The 24,495-nt window shown below is 37.4% G+C and overlaps 1 protein-coding gene across 1 annotated transcript in view; it reads right to left on the bottom strand.

The window, feature by feature from the left end:
* DCHS2 (dachsous cadherin-related 2) overlaps positions 1-24,495 on the bottom strand; it is a 178,680-nt gene that overhangs the window by 21,085 nt on the left and 133,100 nt on the right. Inside the window, exons 13-14 of the mRNA XM_054595798.1 lie at positions 18,939-19,796; positions 5,849-5,962 (exon numbers count right to left, since the gene is read on the bottom strand). Of these exons, the coding sequence (XP_054451773.1) occupies positions 5,849-5,962; positions 18,939-19,796 (972 nt within the window). The remainder of the gene's footprint in view (positions 1-5,848; positions 5,963-18,938; positions 19,797-24,495) is intronic.

Raw genomic sequence — 24,495 nt, 5'->3', positions numbered from 1 at the left:
CATTTTTACCATTTAAGAAAAGTGACCACAACTTAAACTCCATTGATTTATCATACATACTAGTTTTCTATTTTAACTGATATACTGTTTAAAGAACATATATTCATAAAATCTTAAGATAATAAGTTTAATGATTGATTGGACAAAAGTGGCATAAAATATAAACTTAATATAAACTTAATATCATACTTAACTGATTTTTAAAAATACTTCTTGACAGTAATGTGATAAAGTATATACTGAAATGATCTTCATGATAAAAACAACTAACATGCTTGGTACATGTGTGTGTTGAAATGCATTATTGAGGTGGTATAGTAGAAGAGAATCCTCAGAAGAAAAAAAAATTAATGAAAACAGTATGGGGAGGTAAGCAAGTATGAAAATCCTATTTTTGTTGCAAGGATTTCTAACACAACTTCCTTCATTAAGATTCATCTCTAATAGCTGCACAGGGTGTGGAAAAACAAGAGAAAAAGACTGAACCCACAAAAGGTAAAGGGTCTAATAGGAAAATCAGAATAAAGCTATAAACCCAAAGGCTCCAAATGCACCAAATGAGTCATCAATATTTAAAAAAAAATTAAAAATGGATGCACAGAATCTTGCTTTCCTTGACCTTGGTGTTGACTGGCAGAGAGAAAAAACGTCTGCCAATAATTCATTAGCTTAAGCCTGAATAGGTAGTAACCAAGCTATCATAGCTACATATTTTTAGAAATCTTCAATAATTATGTTTAAGCTAAGCTTTGCTTGATGATGTGTCCAGGTGATTTGCAGAAAGGAAAGCAAATCCTTTATAAAGGGAAGAAATTCAACCCAGGCTTTGAAGATTCTCACAAACAAAAGGAAGCAAAACTAAAACGTTTTAAGCACAATGAGCAGTTCCTAGTTAAGCACAGAAGTTACAGGGAAACAAGGCCTCATGAATGAGAGCTAGCAAATCCACAGAGAACAAAATACATATTCAAATGCTGAAGACACTAGAATTATTAGCCACAGAATATGTGATTAGTATATATGCTTAGGTATTAAAAAAGAAGCTCAGAAACATGAACAATAAACCAGAGATTACATTTTTGAAAGACCAAGAAGAGTTGAAAAAAAACCAAGAGAACTTCTGGAAGTGAAAAATACAGTAGTTCTAAACTGACAAAGGTCAGAGATGAAAAATATGAAAAGGAGATGTAGGAGAGAGTAATACCACCCAATATTTGTCTAACTGTAGATCTAAAAATACCAAAAAAAAATGGTATTTAGGTTAAAAGCTTACTTGTTAATGCAACAACTGGAAACCAGAAGACACAATATCTTCAAAATAATTAAAGTAACTAGGAACCCAGAATTCTAAGCCCAGAAAAAAAAATCTTTTCAAAACAAAGATTATATAAAGTCATTTTTAGATGACCAAAATCTGAGAAAGTTTACTATAATAGACCCTCAGTAAAGGATGTGTTTCAGGTAGAAATAAAACGATACTAGAGAAAAGTCTGAGGCCTAAGAAAGAATAGTTAGCAAAGAGAGTAACAAAGAAGCAGTTAAATATATTTAAAATGTTAATAATGCCTAATCTGAAAATAGTAAAATAGCAGTCAACAAAAGGCAATAAATTAAAAAAAAAGATATTTGGAGCTAAAGAATTCTAAATTGCTTGTATACTTCAGGAGCAAGATATTGATAAATGTTAGACTTTAATTATATATATTAAAATAGCTAGGCTAACCATTATAAGAAGAGAAATAGCTATGTAACTTCCAACAAACACAGGGGAAAATAATCATTTTCAGATAATGATTGTATATGTTGAACATACAGAAAAATATTTAAATTAATAAGTTTACAAGTTTGCTGGATAGAAAATTAAAATATAAAGCCAATTTCAAGTATATACACCAGCATGGTAGAAAAAGCATAGTTCCATTTACTTTAGCAAGAAAACGTATAAAGTATTTAGGCCAAATCTAACAAAAAATAAACAAGCTTGCTACAGAAAAAGATTAAGACTTTATTAAGATATATTTAAGAATAATATTGGTGTGATTTTCTATATTATCCCTGGTTTAGAAGATACTACTGTAAAGATATATATTTTCCCCGAACTGATATCTGGATTAATACATTTTAAATAAAAATTCTAACAGCATGAATGTCCATCAATGAATGAATGGATAAAGAAAATGTAGTGTACACATGCAACAGCGTATTATTCAATGTCAACAAAGAAGAAAATACTGTCATGTGGGACAACATCAATGAACCTTGAGGACATTATGTTAAGTGAAATAAGGCAGTCACAGAAAGATAACTACTGCATGATGACACTTCTCTGGGCTATCCAAAATAGTCAAGCTCCTTGAAGCAGGGAGTAGCGAGGTGGTGGCCAGGGCTGGGGAAGAATGGAATGGGGAGTTGATGTCCCACGGGTATGAACGTTCAGTTATGCAAGATGAGTCAGTTCTAGAGGCCTGTTGTGCAACGTTGTGCCTGTTGCTAACAAGGCTGTACAGTACACTTAAAAATGTAAGTGGGTAGATCTCATGTTCAATGTTCTTACCACAATTAAAAAGAAGAAAAGTAGATGATTGTTATCTATAATGCACAGCTATGCAAGATTTGTGAGATTTGTGAGATTTGAAAGGAGGACATCGTGGCCTGATGATGAAGTTACTTCAGTTCTAGATTGGATTTACCTGATTTTTTCTTTGACATTTTCTTTGTTAATCTGGGTGAGGATACATCTAAAATCATATGTGCATGCCATGGTTATGTGGGTTATATGCATAAAGATATAGACAGCTGTACATCATCCCAAAATTTATAAATAAGTCTCCTTTCCTTGTGTAAAAAATCCCAATAGGTATATGTTAGGGAAAAGGGTCAATGACAGCTAATATACTCATGAAAACGAATATGAAGATGGAGTAAATACTGGGGGAAGGTGGCAGCTTCCCTGACATGAAGACTTATTATAAAGCCAATGCAATGGGGTGTGGTATTGGTGTGTGAATACACAAGAAATGAATGGAAAAGAGTGGCAGCCCAGTAAAATGTCATGGAAATGTGATAGATGACAATGGTGAAACTGCAGATCACAGGAGGAGGTTAATGCTATTTAGAATAACTTATATTATGCTATTAGCATAATAGTTATGTTATGCTATTAGCTAACTCTATATGCTATAGCTATTATGCTATAACTATTATGCTAATAGCAATCTCATTGAAAAAATGGAAGAGAAGAAAAACAGAGTTACCCCTAACTCAACCCTACATATCCTAAAAATATCCATGTGTGCACAGGAAAGCTATACAATTTAAAAAGACAATGTAAGAATATCTTCATGCACTCAGGGTAAAGAAAAGTTCCTTAAACACCTTACAAAATAAGAGCCTGATTCATTCTAACTCATTCAAAACATAACATGCCATGAAGAGAGTGGAAGATAAGTCACAAACAGTAAAAAATGTTTGCATCAAAAAAACAGGGGAAAAATACTAACAAAAGATATGAAAAATCCTTACACTTCAGAAAGAGAACACAAACAACCTGTAGAAAATTAGGACAAAGATATCAATATGAATTTCACAAAGAAAAAAACAGGAATGCTCAATAAACTATTAAAAATGGCTCAAATTCATTAGTAATAAGGGAAACGCAAATAAAAACCACAATGAGATACCATCTCATCCCAGCAGATTGGCAATAGAAAGTACAACATGAACAAGCTTGACAGCTGTCACTCGATGTTGGTGGAATGTAGAGTGGGACAAACCATTTCATCAAACAGTCTTGCACTGTCTACAAAGCTGAAGAATACATCTTCCGAGGCATACACCCAGCCTAGACTCTGAGGCCTAAAGAGCTCCTTATCTGTGCGCCAAAAGATGTGCATCAGATGTTCCTAACAGGACTTGTCATTATATCCCCAGACAGGAAAACCTTACTGTCCATCAATAGCACAATGGATAAATAAATGATGCTATAGACTTATAGCAGGATACCATAAAGAAGTGAAAATGAAAGGACCCCAACTACACCTTAACATGAATGATTCTGACTATGAATTAAAAATTTTAATCCCATAGAATACAAGAATATGAACCCATTTATAGAGAATTTTAAAAAAGCAAAATTAAAGTGTCATGCATAGGGATATATTTACTATAAGTCACAAAGGAATGATTACTCCTGAAGTCAGGACATTGGTCATCCTGAAGCAGTGGAGAGAAAGGATGCAATGAGAGAAAGGCAAAAAGTGAGTATTGATGACAATGGTCATGTTCTAGTTTATAACCTTGGCAGCAGGTGCATGTCATTCTTTGCTATTCCTCTTAAATCATAGGTAAATTGATGAGCCGAAGAATCAAGTCATAGAAGTGTACATTAACTGTGATTCTGCTATGTGGTTTAAATCAAGGAAAAACTAAATAACATGTTGTTTAAGGATTCACACATGAGGAGAATATTATAAAGAAAAAAACCAGGCAATTATCAAGACCAGATTCAGATTACTGATTGCTGATTTCATCTGGGGTAAAAGAAGAGAGATGTGAGAGGCACACACAGAGTATTTTGAGGCTCTAGTACCAACATCTCATCTCTAAAGATGGGCAGCAAATAGATGAGTTTTTATTTTACTATTGTCTATTACACAGTTTTATATGTCTTAACACATCATCTTATAGATATTTCACAATGAAATTTTGAAATAAATTTCAACATAAATAACTACTTAATTGAAAAAATAGTATGCTGTGGATATTTTATTTACATTCTAATGAGATACTACAGAAAAGAATAAAGCCAAGAGTGAGCAATGCCAGGAGTGAGAGAGTAGAAAGAAACCAGGAGAGTAGCCTGGGAAAATATGCAAGCTCTGCTCTCCTTCCTCCTAAAGGTTCTAATCTTAGCTGTTTTCCCAGGACCCTCAGACACCTGGACTGCTGGATGCTTAAGGCTTGGTGATGCTCACAGTGGCCCTCTTGCCAAGAGGCCTCCTGTACCACCCTTTAACCAAATGATGGGATGAAGAGATGAAGACTCCTCGCAGACTACTTCAGAAAGCTCCTGAACATGGGCTGTGTGGATCAAAAAGTCATACCACTACTCTGGACAAGAAGGCATTTGCTTAAGAAATTACCCCCTTTCAATTCTTCCCATGTGCATGCAGTACAGATTAAATAAGGCACTTCTATGGTAATACAGAAATTATTAAAAACATTCTTCTTGAGGGTTGACAATGAAGCTGTAGATACATATCTACTATGTAGTCGTTAGTCAAAAAAATATGTTTCAAATAATCAATTGGTATTCATTTAAAACACAATAATGGTCTTGTTAAAACTAAATTTAATACATGCTGTATTTGGAAGTAATTTCTTCACCACCACATAGAAACCTTTCCAGCTGTCCTTTCTTGTTGCATTGTTGACATTCAGTGGCGAATTGGAGGAATCTGATGAAAAGGCTAGACATGTGTGCTTATTTTCAATTCAATGTCATTATTAATGATCTCCATACTATATCTTGAATCCTCCCAAGTAGATGGGTAAATTTTTAAGTAGAAACCAATTTATCTCAAAAATTAGAAAAGTAGAATAGGAACTGTCTAATTTGGAAATGTGAAGAATAGAATTCTTAACAAGAACGTGTAAAACAAATAAATTGTTCTTGATTTCCCACAATTTCCCATCTGCTACCTTAAAAACTTTCTTGTTTACCTTTTAAATTATTTACCTATAACAATTTCTATCTTTCAAATTTTGAGTTTCCTTTGGAGAAGTATTTCTTACTGATAACATTAAATGAAGCAGGACATAAAGTTGTTACTGGATAGAGAAGATTTACCTGAGTTGGGGCACAGGGAAAAAACTCCATCTTCATTTCCACTAAAAATGGAATATTTAATATTATCTGGAATTGAGTTGAGAGCAAAAGCTTTTACAGTCACAACAGAAGTACCTGTAAAAGTGAGGTAGAAAAAAATTTTAGAGAAAGACTTCAGGGCAAAACAAGAGCAAACACTGGGTATTTATTATTTGCCTACTACATTTTCATAAGTTCATTCATTTGATGATTACTCATTGAATCTCATCAATAAACTGATCCCATGCTAGCTGCTGGGGAGATAGTGACAAACAAAATACAAAAGATCTCTATCCTTGTGGTGGTTATTAACTGATTGGAGGACACAGACAACAAGCCACTAAATAAATACACAGTCAAGGTAGATTTTATATTTGCTAAGTTCCTTGGAAAGAAATAAACAAGGTTGTATGATAGAAAACATTTCTGTTGCTGGGAGACAAACGTTCCTTTGGAGAGATCTCAGAGCAATGACCTTCCAGTTGACCCTTGAAGCATGAGAAGCCATCGCAAGAGCGGGAAGAAAAGGATTCTAGGAGGAGAACAGCAATTGTAAAAACCCTGAGCTCAGAAAAGGCGTGGTTTGGAGAAACACAGTGAATAGGAGACAAGGTGGAAGGTAAAGATAGACTCTAGTCAGGCAGGGATCACACTTTACTCTAAGTGCAGGGCAAAGTTGTGGAACATTTTGAGGAACAGAGTAACAGAATAGGATCTCCTTTTAAAAGAGAACATTCTGAATGCTGTGTAGAGAACAAAGCGGGGTAAGGATAGAGCAGAGAAACCAATTAAGGTAACACTGATACAGTCTAAGCAAGAGACAATAAACTAGGATTACAGGAGGAAAAATGAAAAGAACTGGAGAGATTAAAGACATATTTTGACACATTTCCTTGAACAGTAAGTGGAATGTGGGAAAGGAGGTAACAGGAATATAAATATTAGAAATCTTCCCTCAATGAGTTTCCAATATGGGTTTAGGTAAAAGCAGCTCAACTAAAGGGTAACTGAGTTACTAATTGCATTATATCAATTCACTGAAGAGTTGTTAATGTACTGCAGGAGTAGTCACAAGAACTTGAAGAAAAAAACCCCCAGAAATTGAGTTAGGTGTAGGAATTAGAAGGGAAGAAGAAAATCATTTCAGGTTGTAGGGTACAGATTGCTTACCAGTGTGGAAGAAGAAATAGTGGGTACAGATAATGGTGATATGATGACTGTTGTGACCAGAAGTGGCACCTCATTGCCAGGGTTCCCAAGAATCCATTTGGGCCCCAAAGTGTCCATTTAGGCACTTCGTTGTCTTCATTTGTAACAGCCTCTGCCCTTTGCTGTTCACCTTCGCTTTGCTTCCTGTGCTGGTTGTCCATTTGTCTCCCTCCTATGACTACTTGTTGTGTTTTTAAAAATATTTTTTTTATTTAATAAACTTCATTAAGTTAAACTGTATATACAACATACACATATTTTAACTAAACAGTTCTATGAGATTTGACAGCTCTGTATAACTGTCACCACCGTTGTGATCAAGATGACAGTATTTCCACCACTCCAGAAAGTTCTCTCACGTTCTTCTGTAGTCAATTTTCTCTCACTTCCGGCCCCAGGTAATTACTGATCTGCACTCTGTAACTCTAGATTAGTTTTGCAAACACGCAGTGGCTGTCTCCTTTTGTGTAGCACACTTCCGTGAGGATCAAGCAGGCTGCTCTGTGTCTCAGAAGTTCATTCCTTTGCCCACAGTAAACGGTTAGTAAGGAAGGGGAAAATGGAGGTGTTAGAGAAGAAAGAGAAGGAGTGAGGGAGGTAGGTGGTCACTAAAGTATTCTAGCCCAAGAGATTAGAAACATGCTTCTCTGCCTGCAGGTCCCTTCTAAACCGACAGCATTTTTTAAAAATCACTCAATGCTATGATATCACATCTGGTAATGGGAATTGCAAGAGTTGAAAAAAACAACAATAGCAACAACAACAAGAAGACAGCACCTACTGAAGACCTCCGCTGGTCATCCTCACTGAGTATTCCTGTGCAGGCCCCAGGAAGCAGGCTCGGAACCCATCCTGTTTGAGGCCCTGGTAACAGGGATCCCTAAACTAGGCCGAAGGGGGTCTATGTTTTTTTTTCTAGATACTTTAAAGTGTTTCACTAAAATGAAGAGAGGAAGGAAAAGCTGGAAGAGACAATATTTTCCCCAGGAGCCTTTTCAATACTTAATGCCCAAAGAAAACTGCAATTAGTGCTATAAACATTAAGAGAAACAAGTGTCTGATATTGTCTGTAAAACAGAATATTCAGTGAAAAAGGCATAAACAGAATTTGTAGAGAGAGAGAATGGAACACCAAACCTAGATTTATTGTTCTCTTTGTAAACATCATGCTTAATATAACTGTGACAAAATTTATAAATCATTTATTAGGTTTACAAATGTTGCTCTAGTAAAGGCAGTTATGAAATCATTTAGTTACAAAGTATTTTAACCAATCATGGTGGAATCCAGTTACCACACATGTTCATTATAATCTGAGCCTTATTTTGTTACATTTTAGGAGGCATATTGCGAGTATAAAAATGTCTTATATTTTGGGTAGGGACATTCCTTCGCAGTAGGGCACTGTTTTATCTTCAGTGCTCAGTCTCAGTGCTGTGCTTCCTGATACGATTAGTTTTTTAAACACAAGAAATTTTATTTCAAGTGGCTCATCATATATTCTTAAGAATGGCAGAAAGAAGAAAAACAGCTATGCAGGAAAGATGTACAGTCTTGCTGATGGCCTCTTTTTCGTGGGTTAGGATGCTTATTACATGCCAAGTTATGAAAAAATGTGGAGATCACTCACATGTAGAACAACAGAATTGCAAATAAAAATTTCATATGGCCGCTCCCATACAAGGAACAATTCTAGTTTTATTGCACTTGAAATGTTCATAATATCAATGAAATTGTAGCACAAAAACAGTTTCATTCAACGAAAATACTTCAAACTAGATGCTAAAGTCAGTGAAGAGCTGCAAATATTTATATACTTTCTTCGTCTGACAATGTTTACATGTGAGGCAGGCTGACAAAGAGGAAATAACTAAACGGTCTTGCATCCTTCTAGGTCTTGGCTTACTACGTACATTTGAAATAAAAGTCTATCTTTGGGCACCAAGATGAAACTTACAATTACTTCTCATTTCACATCAAGGTAGAAATGATAAAATATAAAAACCAATGCTGTACCTTCAATTCCTATAATGTAAGTAAAACATAAAAACATAATTTATTTTTTATATTTTCAGGCTTTTATGAATTTCACTTCATGTCTAACATTGCATCAAAAAGTATGATATATATGTACTGTTTTGGGTTTTTTTCTCCTTCACAAAAACCGACTTTAAAAACTAATGCCACTAGAGCAGCAGTAAACTATCCACTTAAAAGCAGAATTCTCTAAATATTAATGCTCTGTGATGACAGAAATCGTAGTCATGGAAACATTTAAGGTAAAATATTATGAAAAATATTTATTACAATTTGTCCGTGAGTAAATAATTCTAGAGTTTTATTTTGGTATTTCTAAGCAATGCAAGCATTTTTAAAAAAATTGATAATTGACTTGACAGAAATAGATTTTCAAACATTTGGATGATTTTGAATTATCTATTATCTCTTAAATGTCCAGCCACTGAAGTGCTAAACATATTTCAATCATTTAAGAAGAAAAGTTGGGGCGACATTAGCAAGATTGCTGAATAGAAAAATGTCTTAGAACTCGTCCCTCATAGAGACACCATCTTAACAACAACAACCAATTCCACTTGTCTAGGCCCACTGCTGTGGCTTTATTTGGGCCCTGGCCACTTATCATGTGCAAAGCCATAGTCCCCTCCTCACTTTTCTTGCTCTCCTTCAGCCACCCTTCACAAGGCCTCCAAAGTAATCTACAAAATAAACTGTGTTTGGTCACTTTTTTGCTAATTAAAGGCCATCAGTATCTCTCTGTTCCATTTTGTCAATGGAAAGCTCAGGGGAGCTTCTGCCCAGCTATTCCAGAGTGTTTGCAGTGCAGGATGGTGACCTTAGGCTCTTGAGTCCCTGCACCTCTGTGTGAGCCATTTCCCCTGCCTGGAACTCAGTACTGGCCCCATCATTTTTGTGTCTGGTTTTATTCTGTCTGGTTTTACTGTGTCTGGCACATGGCTTTTACCATTGTCAAAGTATAATGGTTAAACGGTGAAATGATTTCAACAGACGTTTGGTGAACACCTACCTAGTAGGAGCAAGCTTTTTCTGGCTCTGCTCCCCACAGCAGGGAGCTTCTCCCAACTCTTTGTGGCTGCATATTCATCTCCATGTCTTATACTTATAACTGTTGGTAATTGTGATGGCAAAATGCCTTAGAGGTTAGTAAGTGCTCATATAATCATCATAACTTCTTGTTAGAGAAGAGGTGAAATAGATGTTCAAGGCCATTTACAAGGCAGACCACTTGCTTCCTATATCTTTCAAAAGTTGAATATTAAGTGTACAGTATGGAGTATAGTGATCAACATTAATGTAAAGTATGAAGGGGAAGGATAGAAAAATGAGGTCCATCTCAAGAGTATTGTTTAAGAGTTAAAAATGAATGAAGCATAGTTACAGTTTCACACAGGACAATTTAAGATGTGCAAAGAATTTTTTTTAACTTTTCACAATTGATCTAATATTTCTTATGAACCCCACCCTGATAAACAATAGTCAAAAAACTGACCATCCTAAACATACTATTTAAGGTCATCTCAGTCTCTTCTCCTTAAACAGCATTTGTAGATGACTTAGTGTTTCTTGTGAACATGGTTAGTCTTTGAGATTTCCTCCCTCTTGTGCTGCTCCTCTGTAAGGTGACATAGCTGCGTGGGTGGGCTGGGGACCTTTGTGTGGGATCTTTGTGTGCTGTCCAGTGGCTCTTAGCTTTGTCCCTAGGAAAGGAGTCTGCTCAGACACGTCAACATGTCCAGTCTCAGAGCTCTGCCCCTCCCACCCGGCCCCAGGGCAGCCGTTTGTCAGGCTGCAGACCCTCTGCAGGGTCATCCACACCTGCACTCAGGCTGTCTACGGAGCAGATCTGGGGATGGACTCACCTCATCCATTGCAACAATGGTCCCCATGGCAGACCTGCTGGCCTGCACTCTGTGTTCACACGTGTCCAAAAGTGGGAATGCTGGGGCCAAAGGATGCCTTCTAGGCCTTGGGAGAGCCAAACAGGGGTGGGGCACTCACTTGTGCCTTCTCTTTACCCAAACATGTTGCTCATTTTACTCTGCTCTCACTTATCCTCTAATAACATAAGCAGCAGTGTCCTCCTAGAGCTGCAAAGTATCCTTTGCTGTTAGCTTTTCCCTCAGTCTATCTCAGTGGCTGCCTCCAGGATTACAGCTTCAGGAAAGGGAGGGGCCACCATGCACCTGCTGACTGCTTTTTTCCTATACCTTTTCTCCCTTGTCCTACCCACACTCCCAAGCAGCTAGAAGAGATGGCCTTTCTTTTCTTTTCACGTGGCAACTTCCTCATGAACTATCTTTGTTTGTGGTAGAACCACCTATTTTGTTTGTCAAAGGCACAGCATTTTTTCTTTACATTTTTTATGTAATTATACTAATGCTATATAAAACAAGTGGGTACCTCTGCAGAATAGATGGAAGGCCTTATCCACAGACAATAGAGAAAAGGATGAAAATACAGTTCAAAAATACTAACCCTATGGAGAAGAACAAAGCTGGAGAGCTGACACTGCACAACTTCAAGACTTACTGTAAAGATACAGTAATCAAGGCAGGGCAGTATTGGTAAAAGTAAAGACAAATAGATTAATGGAACAGAATAGAGAGGCCAGAAACAGATTCACATAAATAGTCAACTGATCTTTGACAAAAGAGCAAAGGCAATACAATGAAGCAAAGATAGTCTTTTCAGAAAATGGTGCTGGAAAAACTGAGTATTCACATGCAAAAAAAAAAAAGACTATAAATACTGACTTTACACTCTTTACAATAATTAACTCAGAATGGATCACAGGTCTAAATGTAAAACCAAACACTATAAAACTCCTATAAGATAACATAGGAGAAAACCTAGATAACCTTGGGTTTGGGGATGACTTTTTTAGAGAAAGTGTGAAAGGCGCAATCCATGAAACAACAATTGATAAGCTGTATTTCATTAAAATTTAAAACTTTTGCTCTGAGAAAGATAATGTCAAGAGAATGGGAAGACAAGCCATAGACTGAGAGAAACTATTTGAAAAAGATAAAGGACTGTTATTTAAAATATAAAAGAACTCCTAAAATTCAACAAGAAACAAACAAACTAATTTAAAAATGGGCAAAGACCTAAAAGGACACCTCATCAAAGAAGATATGCAGTAGGCAAATAGGCATATGAAAAGATCCTTCCCATCATATGTCATCAGGGAAATGTAAATTAAAATAACAATGAGACATTACTAAATACACTCTTATTGGAACAGCCAACATCCAAAACACTGACAACATCAAATTCTGACAAGGATGTGAAGCAAGAAGAACTGTCCTTCACTGTGGTTAGGAATGCAAAATGGTACAGCTATTTTGGAAGACAGTTTGGCAGTTTCTTCAAAAAACTAAACATACTCCTATCATAAGAGCCAGCAATCAGACTCTGGAATTTACCCAAAAAAGTTGAAAACTTATGTCTGCACAAAAACCTGTACATGGATATTTTTCATAGTAGTGATTTTTTATAGTGGCTCTATTCATAATTGCCCAACTTAGAAGTAGCCAAGATGTCCTTCAGTAGATGAATGGATAAATAAACTATGCTATATCCAGACAGTACTATATTATTCAGTGTTATCAACCCGTGAAAAGACATGGAGGAACCTTGAATGCATATTACTAAGTAAAAGAAGCCAATCTTAAAAGATTGCATACTGTGTGAATTCCACTGCCTGACATACTGGAAAAGGCAAAACTATGGAGACGGTATAAAAAGATCAGTGGTTTCCAGGGTTTAGGGCAGAAGTGGGGAAGGATGAAGAGGCATAACATGGAGGTGTATTAGGTCAGGGAAGCTGTTCTGTATACCATAATGATGAATTTGTCCAAACACCAAGAGTGAACCCTAATGTAAACTGTGGACTTGGGGTGATGATGACATGTCAATGCAGGTTCATCAGTTGTAACAAATGTACCACTCTGGTGCAGGACGTTGATAATGTGGGGTATATAGGAAATCCCTGTAGTTTTCTCTCTTTGCTGTGAACCTGAATTTCTCTAGAAAAATAAAGTCTTTAAAAATACATTAATCCTATTACACTACAAAGAAAACATAATGGTTCAGAAAGAGTTATGCAAAACCACCATATAGAAACAGGGTCACTCCTAGGGCAGAAGCCTTGACTAAGGTGTTAAGACACTTAAAAGAAAAAAAACACATGAATCAAAAGGAAATTGATGTGCAGTGGAAGTCCAAACAGCCGTGGCGAAATCACAAAATCGCAGTAGGTAGTGCTGTGTAAGCCCTTTCTGAGGAAGCAGTAACAAGGCTGATGATGTTTAATACATGAATCACACCCTGCTGGAGTTGTCAGAATTGCCAGCCAACTTTCTGATTACAATTTGGCTTCTGGTGTCTTTTTTCTTAGAAAGAGAGAGCTGGTCATCCTGACATGGCTGCTGTAATTTACATGGCAGTCATTTTTCTTCGTATGAATAAAAGAACTTGAGCTCTGATTTATATATGTCTCTTTCATATTGGTAGTAAGTCTTAGTCTTGGGGGAAGAACTCCCTGGTTTGTTAAAATGAGGTCTTGAGCTGATAGGGCTAAGATCCAGATGTGGGACTGGGGTAAATCATAAGGATCAAAACTGTCTTGTAAGGTGCTTGCCTTCCGAGAAAACTTGACCTTGCCCAAGGCCTTCCTTTCCCTTTCTGTCTCCCCCAGAGCTATCTTAGAGTCACAGGAAAGGTAATAAAATTCAGTGTCATTGTAAACAGGTAGTTAATACTTATTCCAGTGAATTTCATTCCAAATATGAGGCTGGCCTTAAATAATGAAGTAAGCGTGACAGATAATGTTTCATTCCTTCTTTCATTACCATAAAAATTTATGTTCCAAAGTTGTGGATGACACAGAGACACCACTGCCATAGCTATGGGAACTCTGGCCCCTTGGAGAGTATGACTCGTATCTGGTTTTAGACAAAATGGAACAAAATGGAAGAGCAGGTTTTCAAAACTTCAAGTAGTTCATTGTTGCTATAAAATTATTCAGTAATAATGGGTTGCTCCAGTTAGAATTTGTACCCAGATAAATTTATAGCATTTAATTAAAGATTTAGGACAGACGGAAGATAACAATAATAAGAAGAAAAGCATTGATTACCACACTAGGATGGCCTCATTTAAACCTTACAGCACTTCTGGTGAGTGTTTATCTTCTCCCCTTGAAAGAGAAAAGAGCTTGGCCATTGTGAGCAAAAGAGAGGCTACACTACCTGCTGTCTCACTCAAGCAGGGGTGTCCAAACTTTTGGTGTCCCTGGGCCACAAGAGAAAAAGAAGAGTTGTCTTGGGCCACACATTAAATACATTGTGGCATGTAATCACAAAAAAAAATCTCATAATGTTTTAAGTAAATTTACGATTTTGTGTTGGGCCACATTCATAGCCATCCTGAGCTGCATGGCCTGCAGGAAACCCGTGTGTCACAGTTTCCATATTCTGCATACATGTGCCAGCCTTTCCAAGAGTAGGAGCCAGAAATCGCTGAATCAATTGCCAAAGAGCCAGAAGATTTCCTCCAAAATATCAAGGTCTCACTTACTTATAATATAATATTAAATATATTTTACTAGTTAGAATGCCTCCAAGGGTCATCATGTTCTAATTTTATTCCAAGTCTTTTAAAGTATGAGCATTAACTTTTAATCAGGGTCTTGATAAAATTCATCATTTCAATTTTCTCCTTATGGTAATTCAAAGAAACGCATGAAGTCGTGAAGAGTCTACCCTGGGGACTATGGTTGCTGATTCCTCATCTTCAGGACAACCAAAACACTGGCAGTAACACAGAGGCGATAAAAACTGGCTTGAGAAGGTTCATTTCAATTGTTTCAACGGGTGGAAAGAAACATCATGGACAAGAAAGCGGTTTATCTGTCACTTTAGAAAGGTTCAGCCTGGTTAGATGTGCCCTCAACTGGGTTGAAAAGGAGCCGTGGGAAGAGTAAAGTGTGGGAAGCCACTCGGACTTCAACTTGTCACACTGCCGCTGCACAGCCAGCCTCTCTCTTATAGGCAGCTGGTGCCCTTGAGAATAACTCTTTCTATGTCTAAGCGAACACTTCATAACTGGCTCTCAAAGGGATTTTATCTACCAAAAGGTTGTTTTCAAAATGGAAACTCCTTACTGAACTATGTATTGTATTAAGCAATTGATGTTTTAAGTTTAATGTTGTCAATAGGTGAAGGAAAAGTTAATAAAAACTCAAACTTGTGGGCTTTCTAAGATAGAAATGTTAAAAAAATATAAATAAATTAGAATAATTAGTTTTAAATTTTTACTTTCTTAAAATAACATCTAAATGTTCAAACCAGTTTAGGATGATGAAAATTTAGGATAATACAAAAAATAAGTCACTGACGGTGTCAAGTGGTGCATACTGATAGGATTTTGAACAACCCACAGAAAATTTAAGCTTCTAATAGGCATATATTTTTCACATGAAGATAAAATTAGAATTTTGGGCATATTTGGGAGGGAAATCATTCCGGGAGCTATAAAACCATAGAAAATAATTTATATCAAGGACACTCAATGGATTCACAATCCATTAAGTCCACTGGAATTCAAACACACACAAACACAAAATCACCTCTGGTATCTGTGGTATGATCTGGTAGTCAGTAATGAATTCATGTTCCAGGCAACGCTTTGCCCAGCTTGAAAATGTCAATCAATATTTTATGCACCTTGTCATTTTTTTTCAAAGGGTCCTAGGACACAGGTGTAGTTTAGTTGTATCAAATCAGATTCAACAGCCTTCTTGACTGGCATCCTTCCCTTCTCCCTTTCTTCTTTCTGCTGATGAGTTTGGTTTACCTCTCAACTTAGGCTTCATGTCCTTCACACATGTCCTAGTTAGTCTTCAAGGTGAGGTCCCAACCTCTTGCTCTAGATGTCCTGAGATGTATACCTACCTGGGTACTTATAGATACTATATGCTTGTGTTACTGCCAGGAGTATTTCTAGCCTTCCTTATACGTAAGATTTAGTAAAGAGAGTGTAAGTTCTATTAAAAACAAATTTATCCAATAATTCCAAATACAAGAGGACTAAGAAGGGCAACTCCGATCCGAGGTCAAAGACAACACAGTGACGCAGACGGCAAGACCAAGGCTCCCCATCCATTTATTCATTAGCTTTTCGAGTGGAATCTTAAACAGAGGGCCAAGCTTCAGAGGTAAGAATGTAATTTGGTCTTCACCGTCTTCTGCCCTAACTTTTTACCTCATGTTACTCTTAACCACACTGATTAATCACAACTGTGATGGTTGGGAGTGGATGGAAGGTATACAGGTTTGATGAAATGTTGCCAGAGTGATGGGAAACAGGCTAAAATCGAGGTCATTTCCTCCTAGCAACAGAGCGAACCTGTGACATATAAATGAATGGCACACTACAAAAAAAAAAATTTTTCCCCTTCCACAGAAGTTTTTATTGGTGTTATTATTCAATCATTTCTGAATTCAACCAGAAATATTATTATATTTACTAATCCATAGCTTAATTTCATATTGAAACAATTTCTTTGGGGTGCCTTAGACATTGACTTTTATTTAGGTTTAATTTTGCAAATTGATCCTGGGAGAGCTGAGAAAGGATAGTTTAACAATTAGGAAATGCCTTAGGTATATTTAGAAATTTCATTCACTAATGTAAAAAATTGTAATGACAATGATGGCTTCCATGCCGATTCTTTTGAGGGATAAGATATTTAACATCTATTACTCTGCAAGATTTATACTGGCTGTGAATGTTCACTAGCAGTGGTTGGAAACCCTCTTATGTGAAGGATAAGTGAACAAACTGGAGAAGGGAAAATTATTGCCAGTAAAATCTGAAGTCCTCTTAGTCCTGCGACCTCATTTCCCACTATTCTCCCTGTTGCTTACTCTGCTTTAGTCGTACAGTCCTCTTTGCTGTTCTTTGAACAAAGCAAGCAGGATCCCACTAGCTTTTCCTTTTTTCCCCTGAAATTCTCTGTCCCAAATATAGAAATGGCTACCTTGTCCCTTTAAGTTTGTGCCCAAACATCACTTGCTCAGTGACACTTGCTCTTACCTGCAATTTGTCACCCCTCCAGCACCCTCTCCCTCCTCGGAGCCTGCTCTGCGTTTCCTTTATCCAATGGCTCTTACCACCGTCTAACATACACCATACTTTAGTGGTTTATTATGTAGATTGATATTGTCCTTCTATCTCTGCTAGAATGTAAGTCTCACAAGAATGGGCAGCTTTGTCTTTTAGTTCACTGGCATGTCCCAATGAAAAAGCACCCGACACTTAATACTCTTAAAAAATGTGTTGAAGGAGCAGATAAAATATCTGAAGCGTGACTGTGTATAGCACGGAGTGCTCCAGGGGACAGAAGTAGGATGTAAGGGTAGACACGAAGGAGGCAGACCTGGGCTCAATACATGAACAACGTTCCAAATAAAGGGGTTTTCCAATTTTGACATGCAACAGATCAGCTGAAGAGCTCGTTAAAAACAGTGGGGTCTGGACCTCAAACTTCAGCAGAACCTGGAAGAACTGGGAAGTAGAATCTGTGGCAGGGGAGGAGGGTCATAGATCACTGGTTTAATATTCAAGTTCAAGAACCATTGCCCTAAATTCTCAATTACCGAAATATTCAAGCGGAGACTGCAAAGCCACATGTCAAAGATGTTTAGGGAAAAATGCTTGTATCTGCACTGCCGATGAAGGCTGGGCTTGATTGTATGATTTTATCTGATTAATTTCAAGACTGATTAATATATTTTGTGCTATATTATTTAGAACGTGTTAACTTTACTTTCCATCAGGCTCTGCTATAAGGTTGGTATTTATGCCTCAAGAGTAATAGAAATATAGCTGTAAGAAGAATCTCATATTTTTAAACATTTAACTCTTATGTGGAAGTCTCATTACACATAAAAATATATACAGACTGGAAATCTCTAAGTTATTTTTGAAGCTACTATTATTTCATTTAATGAAGATGATTGCAATTTACTCTTAATTATGTTTAGAATAAATGACAGGACTTCTGAGTCAGCAAGAGGGTGGAACTCAGGATAATAATTTGCAATTGAGAACAACCTTAATTTAATATTCAATATTAAATGGAATATTCTCTTTTCACATAGGAAGCAGTATATAATGTGCAAAATATATTTTCACTATAAAATAAAAAAAATTTCAGAAAAATGCAGGTTGCCTTTTAAACAGAGGTTTATGTAGGTATTAAGTAAAATTGAATCATGATAAAATGACAAACAAAAACAGAAAAATGACATGAGCAAGCACACAGCACACATCAGACATTCAGCAAACAAACTCCTCCTCTCCCAAACCCTCGAGTTCTTTTGCTTTGCCCTCTGGTTGGATAAAAGAATCAGAAGATTCAATTCTCTGTTCTCGAGTTGGACATAATTACCTAGACTGAATTTTTTTCAGTTCACAACGATCTACAAAGAAGTTTTTTTTTTCTTTTATATAGAAGGATATTTTAAATTGACCTGTTTGGTAGGTTTTTAAATATTTCCCATTATGGCATACATTTGTATGGAAATTGAAAAACAATTAGTGTTATGAGGAAAAATAATCACATGTGTGTTTTACTCTATTTGAGTATGTTTTTCCGATATACTTTGGATGAAAATTAGCTTACTAAGAATTGGCTGGATTCAGAACATTTATAAATGAATCTACAATAGCACTCTTATTGTATAGTCAATCCTAAGTTTTAAGCATTTTGCCAAAGTAAGTGCAAAAATACAGAAAAACTCAAAGGAGCACTTACCTGCCTCACAATTTTCAGTCACAATCCCTTTATACAGCTGATGGCTGAAGGACATCTTTACATCTTCTCCTTCCATGTGGATGACCAAGAGACCAACGGTTGTCCTAGCTGGGACCCCTTGGTCCGTAACTTTAAGTGGCAGCCAGATAGGAAAATATCCTGAAGATGGGTTTTGCTGGAGCTGAATTTCTCCTGTATATTTATTAATAGAAAACATGGACTGGGTCTCTGCAAAACTGAAAATGACAGTTCCATTGGGCCCCAAGTCTGGGTCACTGGCTCTCAGAATGGCAGTCGTCTGGTTTACAGGTGACTGAGGGGAAAGAAAAACGTCAAAGGGGTTCTGTTCCCAAACTGGATCATTGTCATTAACATCAGTGACATGTACTTTTATAATTACTGTGGTGCTTCTGGAGCCCTGGGCGCTACGGTCCCTGGCCACAGCCCTGAATGTAAATTGAGACCTGGCTTCTCGGTCGAGGGTGTGGCCCGTTCTCAGAGTGCCTGCCACAGGATCAAGGGTGAAGGCACCAGAAACCTCATCCATCAGAAAGTATTCAGTTTGCCCATTCAGGCCTTCGTCCTTGTCCGCAGCGGCGAGCACAAGAACCACCGTCCCCACCTCAGCATCTTCTCTCACGGAGGACTGGTAATGAAGTGTGGGGAAGGAAGGGCTGTGGTCATTGTCGTCCAAGACTCTGACTTGCAGCTGCACTATGGAGCTCCGCGGTGGGTCCCCCAGGTCAGAGCACAGGATGACAAGGGTAAAATTGTTGACTTGCTCCCGGTCCAGAGCACGAGCGGTCGAGAGTTCTCCTGATGTTTCATTAATAGAAAAGTACCCATCGGTATTTCCATCTGCCAAAGAAAACAAATTCAAAAGTCACTTGAATTAAAGAAGCAGCAGCCCTTGGCTAGCAATATATACATATATATTCATTGATTCATTCATTCAACAGATATTTATTTCCTGGTTACTACATCCTAGTGCTTTTGTAAGCACTGAGGCTATGACAGTGAACACAAATGATAGCCTCTGCCCTCATGAAGTTTCTCTTATCAGGGATAAACAAAATAATATAATTCAGTCAATAATTAGAACATTTACTTTAACTGATTTGTAAAAGTATGATTTTTGTGCATGAGCTTTTATATTCATATATTTTCCTTTTGAGAGGATTAAGATGTACGTTTTATATGAAATAAAACAATAGTTGGCAGGGATAAGAAACAAGATGCAACATCTATTTTTATCTATTGTGAATTAACAGATTAATAGCAGTAATTTTCCCAATCATTGCTCACTAAAGATTGCATGGCACTTATATGACAACAGTAAGCTCTTCTACATTTCCATAGCACTTTGTGTATGACTCGTAACCCTTCCGTTTCGAAGAGTGAAATACGTGTCTATTTCTCCTTGTCATAACGTAAGCAAGGAGAGGTTTTATTTGTTTCTGCATTCTTCATAAACATCTTTCCTTTATTTTTATCCGTGGTACTAAGCAGAATAAAATTTAAAACTGAACACAGGACAAAAAGTCCTCAAAGGCATGTGAAAGTCACCCTGAACATTAGTCAGGAAAAATGTGGTTCAATAAATTGCGGGCCATATTCTTGGATGAGGTGCCCGTTCCCAATAGTGTGGGAATTTACAGGAGTCTGCCAGAGGCCTCTGGGCACGAAGTGGGCTGGCGTTCGGAGAACACAGCAGACATAGGCAGTGCTAGGGGCTGAGGAGAAGGAACTTGAATTTGTATTTATTCATAAGACATGGTTAATTTGTACCAAACACAGGGATGATCAGAAAAACTACATTACTGTGGCATTTGTGGCTGATAAACAATTCATTCACTCAGCAAACATTCAAGGAACACCCGCCATGCATCAAGTATGCGCTGGATGCTGGAATAGGAGGAGAGCAGGACATGATCCCAGCCTCTAAGGGTTCATAGTTCAGGAGGAAAGGGGGTCAGTGCCTGGACACTGAAGTACGGTGTGAAAATCCTACATATGGGGCACTGGGGTGCCCTGAGGAAGGGCACACAGTCCTGTGTTAGGATGGCCGGGGTGTGGTTATTAGAGAGAGTGGCATCAACATTGACTCCTCGAGGGGAGGAAGACAGGCCACAAGTCTCGGAGAGAGGGAAGAGCAAGAGGAAAAGGGAGGAGCATGTGGGAAATCCCCAGAGGAGGAGAAATTCATGGCTGCAAATGTTTTGGAGAACACAGGGCCCCCTGGGTATTTGAGTGTTGAGGATAGGAAGAGCTTCTGCAGTGGATTTCAGAGAGAACCAGAGGGTCAAATATGAAGTGCCCTGTGTACACCTTTGAACAGTCTGTACTTTATCTTAAAATCCATGAGGAGTCCCTGAGGGACTGCAGACAGGAAAGTGTCATGAATCACATTCCTGTTTTAGAAAGAGTCCTGGGCAGCAGCATCAAAGCCTGATGAGAATATAGGAGGTTCTGAAATTATATATGCAGAGAGGAAGTGGCTACATTCCAAAAATATGACGCAGGAAAAGAAGGAGTAAGGCAGGAAGAATTCATGATGGGCTTCAGTAAGAGACAGGAGTGTTTAGAGCAGTTCTCTTTAAAGTAAGGTCTGAGTGCTCTCAAGGTTATATGAAGATTTCTAAGGAGTTCCTGGGGACAGGTAGTTTCACAGTAACTTCTAGAATCTTGATTTGCATATCCTTATACCTAAAACTTTTCTGCCTGAGAAATCACGTGGGTTTGTCTTTCCCACATTTACTTTTGCAATCACCCTCCTTTGAAATTATAGAAGAAAGGCTCGCCTGTTGCCCATCCCAACATGACCCACGTGTACTGTCCCAGAGTGTAAAACTTTCTGCCAAGTAAAGGGGCATCCCCACTATTGGTGTTCCACATTGAAAGAGTGACAGACATTCATGCCTGGGAAATGCATCCTTTGGTAGTTGTAGAGGGTCTTTGTTATGAACTAAATTGTAGGACCTATTCAAGTTTCTAAGTGGTAAATAAGTAAAAATAAAGAGCATTCATTGATTTGGGATTATAAAACTCAGAAGCGTTACAACAATCCTTCTCCCATGTAAAAAATGTGAACAAGCATTTTCAGTGCTTACATGTGGAACAAGATTTTTTTAAGAGCAAGTTGAGCAAAAATGGTTCTTGGTGTGTGTGTATGTGTTCCTTGGAATTTTCCTTGTACCAGTTTAACATCGATTTTTTCATTAGTTAATGAGTTAAATACAAATCTTTGGCAATTGTTCATTTTATATTTGTATGAAGTTATTACTTTAATTTTATTTTTTAAAAAGTCTGGTAATGGGACTGAGATCTATGATTCAGATAAAGACAGGAAGACACTGAGGTACTAATGGTAGCTAAAGACAGGAACCAGATGAAATGATGCATTAAGAGTATGTCTCAGAAAAGAAAAAGGATAAGCACAAAAGACCCAGGGAATTCCAACAAGTCAGAGGGCCACGAGGAGAACAAAGACATTGGGAAGTCTTGTCTACAAGGATCAGCAGAAAGCAGCTTTCTGAAGACAAGGTAACACCAAGTATCCAGGGCCTGATGCATGAAGGCACAAAACAGTACAGTGAAATTAAGACTTGAAAAGGATCCACGGATTCAGCAACAACCAGATCCTTAGTGTCTTTTGCAAGGATGGTTTCAGTGGAGTAACTTCAGTGGATCACATATTGTATCAGGCTAAGGAATGAAAAGTGAGGTAAAGACACAGAAAACAGAGGGCAGATGATTTGAAGAAGCTTGATTGTGAAGGAAAAGGGTAGCGAAAGAAGGGATACATCTAAGACGGGATGTTTTTCAAGATAGGAAAGGCTGGTAAAAAGTGATGGGAAAAGCCAATAGAAGGGTAAACGTTGGCCATACAGGCAAGAGAGGTGAATGTGCATAGATAGGAAGGAGAAGTGAATGAGCATTCCCTGGTGCAACGGAAGAAGACAGGTGCAGTCTGGATATTGTTTGTAATTGGCCCTTAACAAGATGAATGCAGAAGTAGAGAGTAAGAATTTAGAAAATTGGACGGCAACTCAAGAAAATAATTTTATGTTTGCATACTACAATAATAATTCTTAAACACTGAGGTCTGCATTTTGCATGCCTTTGATTCTTTTCCCCAGTAACTGATACTTATTGCATTTTATAAAAAGTAACAGCCACAATTGATTGGAAATTTTAAAAATTTAAACCACAAATAGGTTGAGATGATCTAGAAAACAGATGGAGTTTACAGAAGAGGAAAATATTTATTCCACTGCAACAGGAGGAAAGAAGTAAGAATTGGGCTTATTGCTATAAGTTACTTGGAGGGAGTATTATTCTTCAGGATGGCAGTACAATATATCTTTATCATAAAGACATAATATAAGTATTGTTCAATACATCATTTTATAGTAGTAAGACTGTTCAATATCTAAATGACCATAAAAAGGGATGAGTGAAATAAATGACTTTATGCCTATGCATAAGAGACAGCATTAGAAATATGTATCCACTGACATGAAAGATTCACACATTATATTCATTTAAAAAATGAGGTAACAAAATAGCACACAGAAATTACCCAATATGTATAAAAATGGTGTCTGTATTCACTGAACTTCATGGAAAAGTGTTTTTCAAAATACCAAGTAAGTTACCTCTGCAAGACATAAGATTTTTTGTTATTACTTTTGTTTTTTATAAATTTTATATATATATATATGTATATATTCTACAACAATGATATATCATTTTATAATCAGGGGGAAAGGCAATAAAACTGTTTTCATTTTGGAGTAAAATGGGTGGTATAAGGCAAATGCAGCTTGATTATAGATCTTACAGCAGCTAGAAAGTGAGAGCTTCCAGAAGCCAGTCCTAACACTATGTTTACAAGACCTTAACGCAGTTTCTCTTCATGTGGAACAGTCCCTGAAGCACTGCGCTGTCCTTAAGTCCCCTCATGCCGTGTCCTCTCTGACAAGCACTAAAAATGGGATTCCTCAATCACTCTTTTTAGATGGATAAGATACGGCTCTCTCACGCTGACCGTGCTGATGCGGAAGATACTCTGTAAGAAATCCTCAGGCCTCTGGTCCAAAGGGAGCCATGTCACAAAATTACCTTCTGGGGAAGAAGTTCCTTAAGACCCTGATCTTTGGGGTATAGTTGTAGATCTGAGGGGTCACAGTGACATTCAGATCGGGGAACTGTTTGCTTACACCTATCTTCTAGGTGCATTTAGAAGGACCTGGAAAAGTCTGAATTGCTCAAAGTAAGAAAAATAAGCGATTATAAGAAAGAAACAAAAAAAGCTATCTGTTCAACCTGCATACCCACTAATGTTAAATAATTTAGGGCAATAGATGTATTGCCCTGTAGAAAATTTTACAAGAGTTGTTGACAGTGGTGTTTCTGGATGGCTGTAGAAAGGAGGCAGAGAGGAAACCCAGGGCACCAATCAGTTTTAACTGGGTATGTACTTTGTCAACATTGCAGTAGACACCAAATACAGGATAATCACCCTACAGCGTGTCAACTTGATCAGTGTCCTGGG

Source organism: Pteronotus mesoamericanus, unplaced genomic scaffold (assembly GCF_021234165.1).
Source record: "Pteronotus mesoamericanus isolate MK-2021 breed Mesoamerican mustached bat unplaced genomic scaffold, CSHL_Meso_final contig_163, whole genome shotgun sequence".
NCBI lineage: Eukaryota > Metazoa > Chordata > Mammalia > Chiroptera > Mormoopidae > Pteronotus > Pteronotus mesoamericanus.
This window is presented reverse-complemented; position numbering and strand designations above follow the sequence as displayed.